Here is a 15921-nt window from a genome sequence, read left to right on the forward strand (position 1 = left end):
ACTGCATTTTAAAATTAATTTAACTTCGATTTAACATTGATTTAAGTTTGATTGAACATTGATTTAACATTGATTTAACTTTGAGTTAATATTGATTTAATTTTGAGTTAACTTGGAATTAAAATTAAGTTAACATTAAGTTAACATTGATTTAACATTGATTTAACATTGAATTAATATTGATTTAACTATGATACATATTAATTTAAAATGATTTAAACTGTTATTTAATGATAATTTAACATTCATTCATTTATGATTTAAAATTAATGCAACTGCATTTCAAAATTAATTTAACTTCGATTTAACATTGAGTTAAGTTTGAATTAACTTTGATTGAACATTGATTGAACATTGATTGAACATTGATTGAACATTGATTAAACATTGAGTTAACATTGATTTAACATTGATTTAACACTGATTTTACATTGATTTAACATTGAATTAATATTGATTTAACTATGATACATATTAATTTACAATGATTTAAACTGTTATTTAATGATAATTTAACATTCATTCAATTTTGATTTAAAATTAATGCAACTGCATTTTAAAATTAATTTAACTTCGATTTAACATTGAGTTAAGTTTGAATTAACTTTGATTTAATATTGATTTAACTTTGAGTTAATATTGATTTAATTTTGAGTTAACTTGGAATTAAAATTGAGTTAACATTGAGTTAACATTGATTGAACATTGACTTAACATTGATTGAACATTGAGTTAACATTGATTGAACATTGACTTAACATTGATTGAACATTGATAGAACATTGATTGAACATTGATTTAACATTGATTTAACATTGATTTAACATTGATTTAAAATTGAATTAACATTGATTTAACCGTTATTAAATATTAATCTTAATGTAAAATTCTAATTGAAAATTAACTTTGTGAATACTAAAATAAAGATTGTAATATTTATTCAATTATTGTAAAAATATTTTGCAAATTAAAAACAAAGCAATAAAATAAAATTCGAAAATGTGATTTGAAAAGAGATAGTTATATACATAGAAAGAGTGAAAGATATGGTTTACAGGAGTTATATACGTATATCAACACGTTAGTTCCACACGAATCCACCTTAATTCCTGTTTTTACCGGAAACGGATTACCCTCGCGCCGGACAAACACGAACGTATGTAATATTAAATGTCCGGCAAACTGCCATAAAGGATTTTATTTCATTCATCATGCTTTTGTCAGTGGAGTTCCACGTTTCAGTTCGACTCTCTTTGTAGTTAGATGGAGATAGGATAGGCACTATATATATATAGGAAGAAGAGACGAAAAGAGAAAAGAAAAAGACAATTAAATATAAAGCCCATGACGAAGCAAGTGCAAATATAAATGCGAAATATGACGTTCACCCAAAAAAGAGGAAAAAAAAGAGAAACAGAGAGAGAGAAAAAAAAACACTGATCAAAATGCCACACTCGTTTTTACAAGTACAAAGCACGTTTCATGCAAATTAAAATTACATTTTCCCTGAGAACTAAGATATGTGTGTGTACCCTCTATATGATTTTAATTTTAATTAACAATAAAGTAGATTAAAAGACTTTTTTAAATAGACTGCATTTTTTTTTTTTATTTAAAAACAAGTCTGTTATATTTCATATTTAAGAAACAAAAACTTAATAGAAGGATTTTTCTATTAATTATAAAGTTTTAACTTAATTTTAATTCTAAATATTTGAAAATATTTTTGATTTTTAATCCAAACTTGAGATTATTTTTTTTTTTTTTTTGTTAATAAATTTGAAAAGTGAAATTCACTTATAATAAGCCAGGTAAAATTTCACCCGTCATAACATTATTAAGGGGAAATAATTTAATTTCAAACACAAATTCATGCACAAATGCAATTTGTTTTCCACTTTGATAAATTGTATTATTTCATTTTGTAATTTCATTTTGATCAGTGAATTGAATTATAATATGCATTTTCTCTTCAATTTTTTTTTTTTGGCGATAACAAAAACATTTTTTTTTTTAAAGATCTTTAAAAAATTTTCTATAATATAAAAATTATTTTTTCTGCTTATATTATTTTAACATAACAGTATAGAGGATTTTGAAAAAAGAAAAAAAAATTAAATGGAATTTGAAATAAATCCTCAGTATATATATCTATTTTGCAATTTTATGAGCCAAAAGAAGAAAAGTGACGTGATTTGCACTGACGTTTCGTGAACTTATTTTTCCACTTAACGTACGTCTTTATGGAGGTGACTCTGTTTGCTTTCGAGCGATAAACTTTCACGCGAGTTGACGTTAAGTAATATCGATTTCTTGATTCTCTGTCGTAGTTCTACTCTTTTCTCGTCTGTCATGACTTTTCTTATCAAAATAGCTTTCTTTTCCTCGAAAAATGGTATCACTATTCTTATTGTCAGCATTTCAATAAGGAAATAATATACATTCTTCATTTTTTCTCGAAATCCTTTTCAATACTCTTGTTTGGTTATTGGACAATTTTAAAAGTAGAAAAAAAATTTTCTAATTTAAAAAAATGGATAGAAAAAAATTTTTCTTTTCATTCGATAAAAACAGGGGAGGGGAATATTATTTTTAAAATTAACTTTTGAATGTAAAAATGAATTGAAAAAATTTTTTTTTTCAATAATAAATATATTTTATTGAAAAATTCGTCGTGTATTTGAATTAAAAATAAAAAAAAAGTGATATTACGGCAATAAATATGAAACGTCTGACTTGAGCTTGACCGTTACTACTGAGGACTTATGGAAAATGTATCCAGCGGCCTTTTGCAGTAGCAGTGATCGAGCTTCGGTCAGACAGTTGTCTCTCAGAGGACTGAGAAATTTATCATGAGAAGCACCTGGTTTGCCCACAGATATCGATTTTAATTCCCTATTGGATTCAGTTCCAATCATTCAAAAAAAAAAAAAAAAAAAGAAAATGCACTTGGCACATCTATCCTGTTTGCATTTGCTTCGATATTTCATCGCTCTTATAAACTAATCACAAATGTCAATAAAAAATCATATTTTCCATATAGAAATTCTACGTAAATTTTTTTTTCTACTTATCAATTTTGAAATATTCAACATTTTATTCATTCTATAATTTTCTTCTTTTTATAATTATTTAGAATTTTTCGATCTTTAAAGATATGAAAATAAATTATAAAATATAATCAATTCAGAAATCAGAAATTTTACACTAGTGATGATGATGATGATATGAATAATATATTATGCTTGTGAATTATCAACGAAATTATCAAAGAGATAATTACGATATTTCCGAATGTAGTTCAAACCGAAATTCTACTATTTAAATATAAGCGAAATTTTATATTTTGCATTCTCTATAAAATATCCAAAAAAAAGGTTTACTCACAAAAAAATATTTAATAAAATAAACAATATTTTCAAAAATATTAAAATATTTAATATTTGATTAAAATTAGAATATTATTTATTTGCATTTAATTCCACTTTTCGTCACAAATGTTTACTAAAACTTATATATTTTCAAGAAATATAAATTTTTTTCCATTTAAAACGTTTTTTTTCCCCTTGTCAATTTTATCAATTTTTTTTTTCGTTAAATATATATCAAACCATTTTATTTTCTCTAATCATAGTAAATTTCATATAATTTTCTTACTTTTTTTTTTATTACATTTGTACTTTGAATTTTTTTTCGATCTATGTAAAGATATCATAAGAAAAAATAAATTACAATGTCAAAAGAAATATAAAGAAATTTACGACCATGTGAATATATATCTTATTAGACAGAAAAGAAATTTTCTTTCTATATGACAAATGATCTTGTGTGGCTGTCACTTCCTTACTGTTTTTCCCCTTCTAAGAAAAATAAGTATTGTTGACACGCAACCATGAAATGATTCCAGAATAATTGATAAAAAAAAATTGAATTTAATTTGTAATATTGACATTATATAAGTTTTCGAGTGAAAAAATATTTTTCCCATTACTTTCAAAAATGAATTTTTTTTTTCAAATTATATCTAATTTAATTATTATTAAAGAATTATAATAAAAAAATATTATTTTAAAATTTAATTAATACGTGACAAAATGAAATTGAATGCAAATAATTTTCTAAAGAAATTTCCAAAAGAAATTCATTTATCAAGGAATGTAGTAATTATATTTTCTTCTCCTATATATATACATAGAGAAATGTTAATTATCAATTTTAATTTTAAATTCTAATTTATATATCAAGATGTAAATACGGAACCTTCACGAGGTCCACGGGTAATCCTTTCAAATTCTGATTACATTGCGCTGTTGCGTATATATACGTTAATTTGATGTACGTTGAAGGGACGTGGAAGAGGGTCAAAAGGGAGGGAAGGAAGGAAAGGGAAAAAGGTGGATATAGAGGGGTTTTGGAGAATTCCCCCTTCAAGAACCAATCAATTTACACTCTCGTTATAGAGCTTGTAACTAAATGTCCCACAAGATCTTCGCTTTAACCAATCTCTGTAATCATTTTGTTTCCATTCTTTTTTTACATTTAGATGAAATGAATGAAAACGTACTTGTTTTTTTTTAATTGAAACTTGTAGGAAAAATTAATAGACATCCAATTGAAAATATTATTCTTCGTATTAAAAATTATTTTTGTAAATATTAGAGAAATGTAGATTTTGTAAAACACGGAAATATTTTCAAATGGAATTTCTCTTTTCTATATAAAGTAATCGAACAAATATAAATTTAATCTATGTACAAGGGAATAAGATTGTATATATATAGAGTTTCTAAAGGCCAATCAACAAAACTCCTTCACTGTAATATACTGAATATTCAATTGCCGACAATCAAACTTCCCTCTTTTTCTTTCAATCCCTTCAGCAACATCTCATTTATTCTGCTCTAGATTTCTTTTTATTTTCTTTTTTCTGTTCTATTTTTTCACCTTTAATTTATTTCTTTTTTAAAATTCCATTTTCTTTTTTTAATCATAGAAACAAAACACCGAATTATTATTACTACTACTGTTATGTAGCTTATACCAATAACTAATAAACTTTAGTATATATTTATTATATTCCAACTTTGTTTGGTTCAGTACTAAATTATAAAAAAATGTCGCTAAGTCGGGTCTTCAAATTTTTGTCACGTTTCATTAAATAATAAAAATTATTCTTCAAATGGTGCAAATATTTGAAATCCTTTCAAAATTTAGGTATTATTTATATGGATTTAAAAAGATAAACTTTAGTACCATGAATTACTATATCTATGTAAAGGATCGCTATCCTAATCCTGTCATAAAGTACCCTTATTAAGGTACGATGTACTTTACGGTACATCTGAATCATAAAACTTTTAAAAAACTATTTAGCTATTTTTATTCGTGAATATTCGTAAATTGTCGGTAATATTCGTGATTTTCGCAGTTTTGTAAGGTTTTCGTTTTCACACATTCTTTTGCAAAGACAGTCCAAATAAATACATTTAAAACAGAGTGAAGTTCATTTATTCAGGTCTATCACCTAAAATAAGGGATAAAATAATATTTATTTTATCTCAAAATTTCTGCTACATATAAATTAAGAAAATTAAAGAGAGAATTTAATTTATTACGAATGAACAGAAATTATTCAATTACAATCAGTTAATTAATTTTCATGTAATAATTATAATAATTTTTTTTTTTTAATTTCTATTTGAAAAGTTTTGAATTAACGTGCGGCTCGTCGTTCAGTTAAATATAAAAGAAAGTCATTAAAACTCGTGAATTCAAGAAATAATATGACGAAATGATCCCTTACCAAAAAGCAAAAGGGAAAAGTCTTAAACAAACTTCCGGTATTCTAAAGGCGCCAAATTGCCTTTCATTAAATTCTTCTCGTGAAAAAAGTGTCGAGTATTTTGGCAACTGGTTTTAATTATCCAAGTATAGAAGCTGTTGACATAAGTTTATGAATTTCATATTTAATAAACATTCATCGCGTAATGAAAATATATATAAATTTCTTATCCGTAGATTGAAAAATTTAGTTAGATAAATCTTTCGACTTTTTGTATTTTTATGCTTTATTTTGAGTACAATAAGGCTTTTGAATTTGTAGTAAACTAAAAACTAACATTTTGTATTTAAATGAATATTTATCACAAAATAAATGTGAGTTTATTTTTTATTATCTGTATACAAAATATAGTATGCTTTTTTTATTCAACGTTCAGAGGACTGAGATGAGAATTTCTCAATATATAGTGAAAGATTGAATTTTGTTTTTTTTGAAAAAGATTTGTAGGGTCATTGAAGTTGGTACAAAGGCGCACACATAAAAGCTTTATACTGATTGCACTTTACAATAGATATCCCAGTGTGAATAGTTGTGGGATTCAATTGATTTCTTTATATATATATACACTGAACTCATAGTTGTTAATTGAAATTTTTACCGAAAGAAGGTGTTTTAATTGAATACGAATTCTAGCGCCAGGAGCACCACTTCTTGTACCAAAAGAATGCAGCGCCGAAAACAACAGCGTTACAATTGCTTGGAAACCACCACTTGGTTGTGGACAACGAGGTCCTTCAATTGAAGGATATCTTCTCGAATTGGACGACGGATGCGACGGTGAATTTAGGGTGAGTTCCAATAAAATATTTTATTTATCATTTTTTCTTGTTGAAAAATTAACTTCAAAATTAATTTATTTTATAACATTTTATCATTAACGTGATAATTATATTATCTATACTGAGAAAAATCTGCTATTGAATCAACAGAATTTCTGCCAAAGGTATAAAAATTATTAATTCAAAAGTATATGCTATAGAATTTGTATAATATTTTTACAAATTCTATAGCATATGCTTCAGAATCAATAATTTTTATACCTTTGGCAGAAATGCTGTTGATTCAATAGCAGATTTTTCTCAATGTACTCATTAAAAAAAGTGGATATTCCTGTTTAAAATTTCTGACTGATTCTGAATTAAATTCGAACAGATTACTCAGGATTAGTCTGAAAATTTTTGTGAAAACAATCCGAAAGTGATTAGCATTAGTCCGGAATTGAAATCCAGAATTTAGTCTGGAAAATATTTTGATTTAAATTAATTCAGAATAATCCAAAATTTGCTGTGTGTTACGTTTGATCAGACCGATTTCGGATTTGGTTGAATTAATTCCAAAATCACTAGTTCCACAAATTTTGAATGAAAAATCTATAATCACAAATCTGACAGTTTCGGACTAATTCCAGATTAGTTCGGAATTTTAACCAGAATGGAATTTGATTATCAATAAAATAAACTAACTGAATATTTACGAACCATCATTGAAGTAGTAATGACTTATAATTCACAATAAATTTCAATTTACAATTCAACTATTAACAAAGACATTAACATGCAGAGCGAATTCTCCTTCGATTTCGGAAACGTTGCATCATTGTGTAATTAAATTTGATTAGAGAGAGGTGGACAGTCTCTGAAATTACTCGGAATGAGTTAGTTTCAGTTAGTTCCCTCTTTATTTCAATTTGTTGTTTCAATATTAAGGAAGAAAATAATATAGATAAAAAGAACAATATTAATTTTCACTATTTATATATGTATATTGTAAATTGAAAGTTATATAATTAAGACTGAAGGACAAGAAGATGAAATTTTCGTACACGAAAGACAATAAGATCTCCGGAGACTATGATATATGATTTGAATGTTATCGAAACAGGGAAACTGAGACAATCAAAAGCCTTATGATTTATAGGTTTCTCTCCAGATGTATAATGCGATGAGACCCTAAATTTTGAATGTCACCCTCTTCACAACTAAGTTATGGTTACAATAGAAAGTCTCAATGTTTTAATAAACCATTCATATAGAATTAACTTCTTCATTGAAAATTAATATTTTCACATAAATGATTTTTCAATTTATTGAATTTTTAATTGTGTGTTAAAAAGAAATATTTTTAAAATATATGGATGATGAGATACAACATTTAAAATTTTTTATTTGTCCAAAAGTAAATTATCGCTTTCTTAATTATATTAAAAACATGAAAATCTTTTAAAGTAAAATTTTAAATTACTTTTATATTCAAACTTTTTGAATTTATATAAAGAATAAAATTGAAGAATGGTTGTCAATTTTTTTTTTTTTATAAAGAAAAATAATTTTAAGTTACAAATTGGCACCAAAACATAATTGCGGCAAATCCGAATGTAGTTCAAATCGGAATTCTACTATTAAATTGTCTTGGAACTTTGGAAAATAATTATTCAATGTGAGGGTAACATATCTGTAAAAGCTTAAAAAAAATTTTTTTGAAACAAGTGGGAATTAAAGTTTTACATGGCAAAATTTAACGGATTTTAATATTTAACTAGTGAATTTTTAAGTATTTTCCGTTACTTTTCAATGACAAAAAAATCTGTATCCTTTTTTAAAGTCTGAAAAATTAGATCTAATTTTGAAAAAGGGATTTAAATTTTCTCTATTTTTTGTTCTGTAACCCATAATTGGAAATAATGGTTGTTACTATTGACAGTACACTATCATTGAATTCTCATATTTCTGATGTTATAAGTAGAGCGCTTAGGTCGCTTGGCTTTGTGACAAGAAATGCATCCTTGTTTCGAAATGAACGTACTCTTAAAATTTTGTTTTTTACTTTCGTCATGAGTATAGTGCAGTATGCGTCAATTATTTGGGTGCCATACTATGCATATTTGTTAATAAGATTGGAGCGTGTTCAGAATTGGTTTCTTCGGTTTGCGGCAAGACAATTGGGTATACCTTTCAATTTTTTTGAACATAATTATGATGAGCTACGAAATCGTTTGAATTTGTCCAAAATTGTCACTAGATTTTTATATTCAGATTTAATTTTTTTTTGTACAAGTTGTTAAACCAGTTTCACGAATTGTCTAGTACTTTTATCATCGATTAAATTCTTTGTACCTACGAAATCATCTAGATATCTTTCACTTTTTTATGTGCAGTATCACAGAACGAATTATGCGAAAAATTCTCTGATTGCAAGAATAAGCAGAGAGGCTAATACTAGTTCTGATACGCTTGTTTTTTTTGATGCTTCACTGATAAGGTTTATCTCTAGTCTGAGACAATTGTTATACAGCTGATAACAGGCCTAGCGTTAAGTATATTACCTTAATTGGTCATTTGTGATTATGGCTTTGTATGCCATTATTATTAAGTACTTCTGTACGAAAGGGTTTATTTGTAACCCGTTTATGTTTAAATAAATAAATAATTAAAAATACATTTTATTTTATCTTGTCATGAAGAAAAATGTTGAATATATTTTTTTGTCCCTTTTATTCAGCGTGATATTGTTTTGACAAGATTTCATGTTATTTAAGTTATTGAGCCTCTCAAACAGAACATTGAATTGATTGCTGGCATTATCAATACGTTTACAATGTCAATAATTTGCAGTGTCGTCGAATGTCTACTGCAGTCGAATTCAAGTAGATTAGGGAATTTCTCATTAAGGTTTGATTATTCGACTGTTTCATCACATTGTATTTGTTTCAATAATATGACAACAAAAGCCACATTACTTTTCATCGATTATATCCCTCCGCTATAGAAACAAAAGAAAAACTAAAACCAATATTACATAGTTTTTTTTTATTAATAATTTCTTTCTAAATTTAATTTAACAGAATAGAACATAATAAAATTTCTCCAAAAAAAATGGTATTTTCCAGTAATGAGAGCTTTTCAGCTTATCACATAAACGGAAATTTTATATTTAAATAAATACAATTTACTCATTTGCACCTTTAACAACCAGTTATAATTTTATTAAAATTTCAACATTTGTTGCGAAACATAATCTTTCTTTTTTTACTACTCTTTTTCGAAGTTCTTCTTTTTTATAACCAATATATTAAAAAGTTTAACCATAAACCTATGGGGGTTTTTTTTCTGAACAGGAAGTATATTGCGGACGAGAGACGATCTGCACGGTAGATGGATTGCACTTTAATTCACTGTACAATGCACGGGTGCGAGCTTTCAACAGTGCTGGAGAAGGGGAATACTCGGAGCTGATAGGTTTACAGACCGCTGAGGGTAAGTAATTCTACGAGCCAACGGGGTTATCGTAAAATCCTCCCAAAAACATCGTAAATCCTTTTTTATTCAAAGCACGACTTCAAGTGTCTCTGAAAAAATCAGGAAGCGTGAAAGCGTAAAACTCTATTCATTGCATCCATAAAAAAAATGTCCCATTCAAAGATTTTATATTCTCCAGAGAAAGCAATATTCAAGATGCTATGTCGTTTTTTAAATAATTTCGTTTCTTTTTTTTTTTTTTTGTAAAAAATAATTGACAAAATTAAAAAAAGAAATACAAAAATTATATCTAAAGAGAAAATATTTGTTTTATCAAGTTTGGATTACCAGAATAGTAAAATAATTTTGATGGATATTGAATTTCAATTTTTCGTATATGAAAAAATAAAAATTTCTATTCGAGGTAGAATTTAGTTTTTTTTTTTTTGAAATTGATACCTAAGGAATTGGAGAATTTGATATTTAAAAAAAAATGTTTTGCTTTCACATTTACAGTGGCTTGGTTTTCATGGGCGACAGGAGATTCTACAATACCACAGGAAGTTTCTATCTCCGAGGATGCAATGAGTGCTTCCTGCGAAGGATACGAACATCGAGTAGTCCTTTCAGGCACAGGATTCTCTCGAGGAGTCCACTATTGGGAACTTACAATTGATCGGTATCCCAGTGACACAGACCCTGCTTTTGGAATTGCACGATGTGACGTTTCTCGAGATCAAATGCTTGGTAAGTATTATTGGTCAACAAATATATACCGTTAAACCCTAAAATTAGTTTGTCAATAAATACAAAATAAATTTTAGTTTTATACTTTATAATATATATGAAAATTATCAAAAAGGGATTACCTCATTCTGATGACATTCAAAAAAGAGAGATATATAATTTTTGCATTTGAAACAAAATTCTAAAATGTTGAATATTCAGGTTAAACATATAATTTCTCCCTCAAACGGGATAAGTCCAATTGACTGTAAATCGTTATCCTTAACCTAGATATTAAAGTCCTTAAACTCATCCAGCTTTGAAATTCACACTTTGCAATTGCACAGATTGGATACGGCTTAGAAACTTTCTACATGGCTAAAGGATATTTCCAACTGTGTCAGAATATTAAGCAACACATTCAGAATCTAGATAAGGTTGAATAGCTTTAGAGATGATTGTTCCACCCAGTTTGAGATAATGTAAGGTAAATGTGCCATAGTGATTTAGTCCTTATCATTTAGAGACATTTATTTGAAAAAAATAAGTCACACTATCACCTTGCGTGGCAGTAAGTGAAATATTCCGTAAATTTAAATATTTGTGACATGAAATAACAACTAGAGCATTGTTTAAATAATCCCATGTTTATTTAAAAATATGTATTTATTCCTGATAGGTATGTACACGCGACGGAATATAGCAAATACCATAATTTTTAGGTTAGACAAATACGAAAAGTTTATAAAAAAACCCGCAGTTTATAATTATTTACATTTACAAACGTAAAAATTTGCTGATTATATTAACAAATATTGCTAATAGTGTTTAATTAAGCATTTTAGTAGTTTTATTTTCGTAATTTTGCTTAAAATAACGATGACGGTGAATGAAATAATTTAATTACATGCCCCAGTTTTTAAATTTTAATGCTGAAACTATGTGCTCAAGAATAACGAACATATTTAAGTTACTGACTTACAAAAATCTACCCTACCAACTTATGTTAAAACAAGAATATGAGAATATAAAAATTACCGAATCACAGAAATCTACATTACCGACTTATGATACAACAAAAGAATGAGAATATAAAAATTACCAATTTATAGAAATCTACATTACCGACTGATGGTGAAATATAATTTATTAAAATTACCAACATACAGAACTCTACATTACCGCCTGATGGTAAAACAGGAAAAAATTTAAAAATACCGTTTGACGGAAATCTACATTACCGACTGATGGTAAAACAGAAAAAATTTAAAACTACCGACTTACAGAAATCTATCTTAGGGGTCATCCATAAAGCATGTGATACTTTAGGGGGTAGGGGGGGGGACAGCAAAATATCACACTCCATATTAATCGGTATTGGAAAAAGCATCACAAGGGGGAGGGGGGGTGTTAAAATACTGAAAAAATGTATCACATGCTTTATGGATGACCCCTTACCGACTTATGTTAAAACATGAAAAATATAAAAAATACCGACTTACTGAAATTTACCCTACCAACTTATGATGCAACAGGAGAATGAGAATATAAAATTATCGATTTACAAAAATCTACATTACCGACTGATGGTAAAACAGTAATTTTTAAAAAAAATTTCCGACGTTCAGAACTCCACATTACTGACTGATGGTAAAACAGGATTCTTTAAACCTACCATCGTACAGAACTCTACATTACCGACTGATAATAAAACAGGAAAATTTAAAAAAATTGCGACTTACAGAAATCTACCCTACCGACTGATGGTAAAACATGAAAATATAAAAATTTTCGACTCACAGAAATTTATCTTACCGACTGATGTTAAAACAAGAAAATAAAAATTTAGCCAATTACCGACTTATAAAAATCTACATTACCGACTTGCGGTAAAAAAATAATATAATCACGTTGGTAATGTAGATTTCAGAAATCTAGAAATCTACATTCCGATTGATGGTGAAACAGGACATTTTTTTAAATTACCGACGTGCAGAACTTTGCATTACCGACTGAGGGTAAAACAAAATTTAAAAACAAACACCGACTTGCAGAAATCTACCCTATCGACTGATGGTAAAACATGAAAATATAAAAATGTTTGACTCCTGGAAATCTATCTTATCGACTGATAGTAAAACAAAAAAATGAAAATTTAGACAATTACCGACTTACAGAAATCTAAATTACCGACTTATGGTAAAAAAGACAAAAAATATAAACACGTTGGTAAGGTAGATTTTTGTAACTTGGTAATTTTCTATATTTTCATTTTCCGGTTTTATCATCAGTCGGTAATGTAGATTTCGGTAGACTTAAAAATATATGAATGAATGGAAACTCGTAGAATGTTTTCGCTAAGAGCAATGGCGTTGATTCGGCTAAATACATTACTCTACTGGAAGAGGCACGCAACTCATTCAAATTTGAATTCTCCAATAACAATTGAATTGTTTTCAAGACTTGTTATTTGGCGTTCCTAAAATTCAATTAAATTCAACGAATGATATAAAAATTGTTATTTTTAACTTGAAAAATAATTAATAACAATAAAATAACTAATGATAATCAATTCAATGTACGTTTATAATATAACAATTTATAGGAAATAATTTTTTGTAAAGCCGAAAAAATAATTTTTATCAAAATGACGTATCCCTTAAATTTAAAGTGCAAAAAAAAATAGAAAACTTGAAGCAGAAAATAAAAATTATAAGAAAATTGAATGAAAATCCACCCTCTCAATCAATGTATATATATATATATATATTCGATGAGGGCTTTTTAATTAAGTACTCCCTAAAATCTATCTCGCGCGCGCATCCACACCCCTTTATCACTTCCATTACATGTAATTAATGAATCTCTCGGTGTTGATGTATTCTTGCAGGAAAGGACGATAAAGGCTACAGTATGTACATCGATCGTTCGAGATCATGGTTCATGCACGGTGGCGGTCACGCCCAAAGAACAGACGGTGGTGTTCAACAAGGTTCAACAGTTGGCCTTCTTCTTGATTTGGACACAACTCATACATTAAGATTTTTCGTCAATGATCGTCCACAGGGCGGTGTTGCATTTCGTGATCTCTATGGCGTTTTTTATCCGGCAGTAAGTCTTAATCGTGGTGTCACTGTCACTCTTCATACAGCCCTCGATGTTCCTCGTCATCTTCTCGATCTACATGAAGAGTACATGAGCGATGTTATTCAAAGCTAGGGGTACCTATCAGTCCTGAAAAAGGGCCTCTTTCAAGAGATCGGTTATCCTTGCTCATTTACAATTGAGCGAATCAAGGATTTAAACGATAGCCTACAATTGCAGACTCTTGAAAAAATTATCGAAGAAACACCAAGCGAGACTAATTGTTGTGGTACTGAATTTTAAATGGTCAAAAAAATATTAACAATATTTTTTAATTTCATATTGTTTCTAACAAAAAAATTGTATAATTTATAAAAAAAATTAGTTTTTTAAAAAATTTTCTATAAAAAAAAAATTATTAAATATTTTCCTAATATATTTAAAAGGTTACAGATTTTTATAAAAAAATATCTGTATTTAATGAAAAAAATTGGAATTCGTTTGCTTTAACTAATTCTTTTTCTTATTCTATTAAATATTCGAATCACTTCGAAATGTGATTTGAAAATTAATAAACCAAAATTTGTCGTTAGACTACAAAAGATTGTAGAATATAGTATATGTATATTATTAAAATAATTTAATTTGACCTTTAAGAAAAATTATTAAGCGAAAAAATAATATCGCAATTATCAAATTAACGTGTGTTTAAAAGGAAAAAAAAAATGCACGCATTTTTCGAAAGACTGTACTTTCTCACGTTTATACGTTGGAGCTTGAATTTATCCGAATATCCATCGTACCTTCATATCATATCGTATATTTATAAGTGTTATTAAAAATTGCGCTGACATAAATGCGCATGAAAAAAACAACAACAACAACAATAAAATAAGCGAGCAATAAGAAATAAATTATTATTATTATTATTCAAAGGCATGAATTGATGAGTGAATAAATTATAATAAAAGAATAAATGTATTTATGAATGAGACAAAAAAAAAATATATCTATAAATAAGATGAATACTCGATATAGATAACTTCAAGACAGTCGAGTGTAAAATAAATGTATACTGTTTCTAGTCTTTATAGATTTCTCGTCTTTCTACTTTCTCATGTTTCTATCCTTCCCCTCCAAAAAAGATAAATATTCTTTGTTCTTTAATTGTTATAATACGTTTTTTGCTACTTGTCGCCTTTTATACATATTTGTACGAAACATTGTGAATACAAGGACCCGATATTATGTTTTAAGAGATCGTATGTATATATACGTTCTAAATTACAACAGCAGTAATGTAGGGTTTCCGTGATAAGCCGATTTAAAGGTAAAAATCGAACACTCAACCGAAGGTGAGAATCACATTGTATATATTTGTATATAAAATACTGCCGATCAAATTGCCAAGTGTATTATTATTATTATTATCATCATTGTACTCAATCAATAAAATTGCATCAAATAAACTCAGTTTTTTTACTTTATATCCTATTTCCAAAATTACAATTTTATTTTTTGAAATAAATTTATTTTACTATTTACGGTCATATTAAATCTTAAAAAATGATATTTTATTTGTTTATCTTGATGGATTGCTGATAATATAGAAATCTACCTTAATTTTAGTTGATAAAGAAGAAAATGTGAAATTTATAGTTTACCGATTGCTGATAATATAGGAATTTGCCTTATCTTTGGTAAGTAAGTAAGAAGTTCGAAATTTCAGCTTTTACGACTGCTGATAATATAGGGATCTACCTTAACCTTAATTACAAAAACAAACAGAATTTCGGCTTTTCCAACTGCTAATAATATAGGCATCTACCTTACCCTACTTTACCTCCAGTAGCCAAGAAACATAATTTAAGTTTACCAACACCTGATAATGTAGAAATGTGCCTCATTATTAGTAGATAAGAAAGAAATTAGGAATTTCTGTTTTACCCACTGCTGATAATGCAGGAATATGACTTATTCACAGTCGGTAATGAAGAAACATGGAAATATAATATAAGAGTCAATCTTAATTTT

At 27.4% G+C, this 15921-nt stretch overlaps 1 protein-coding gene across 2 annotated transcripts in view; it reads left to right on the plus strand.

Annotated features, from left to right (window-relative positions):
* LOC127286321 (E3 ubiquitin-protein ligase TRIM9) overlaps positions 1-15356 on the plus strand; it is a 224660-nt gene extending 209304 nt beyond the window's left edge. For both annotated transcript variants that reach the window (XM_051312709.1, XM_051312710.1), the window contains 4 exons: positions 6476-6630; positions 9957-10095; positions 10594-10824; positions 13694-15356. In XM_051312709.1, the coding sequence (XP_051168666.1) occupies positions 6476-6630; positions 9957-10095; positions 10594-10824; positions 13694-14022 (854 nt within the window). In that variant the 3' untranslated portion in view covers positions 14023-15356. The remainder of the gene's footprint in view (positions 1-6475; positions 6631-9956; positions 10096-10593; positions 10825-13693) is intronic.
* The last annotated feature ends 565 nt before the right edge of the window (positions 15357-15921 follow it).

This window comes from Leptopilina boulardi, unplaced genomic scaffold, assembly GCF_019393585.1.
Source record: "Leptopilina boulardi isolate dan_hultmark-lab unplaced genomic scaffold, ZJU_Lbou_2.1 LbouV2_352, whole genome shotgun sequence".
In the NCBI taxonomy this organism is placed as follows: Eukaryota; Metazoa; Arthropoda; class Insecta; order Hymenoptera; family Figitidae; genus Leptopilina; species Leptopilina boulardi.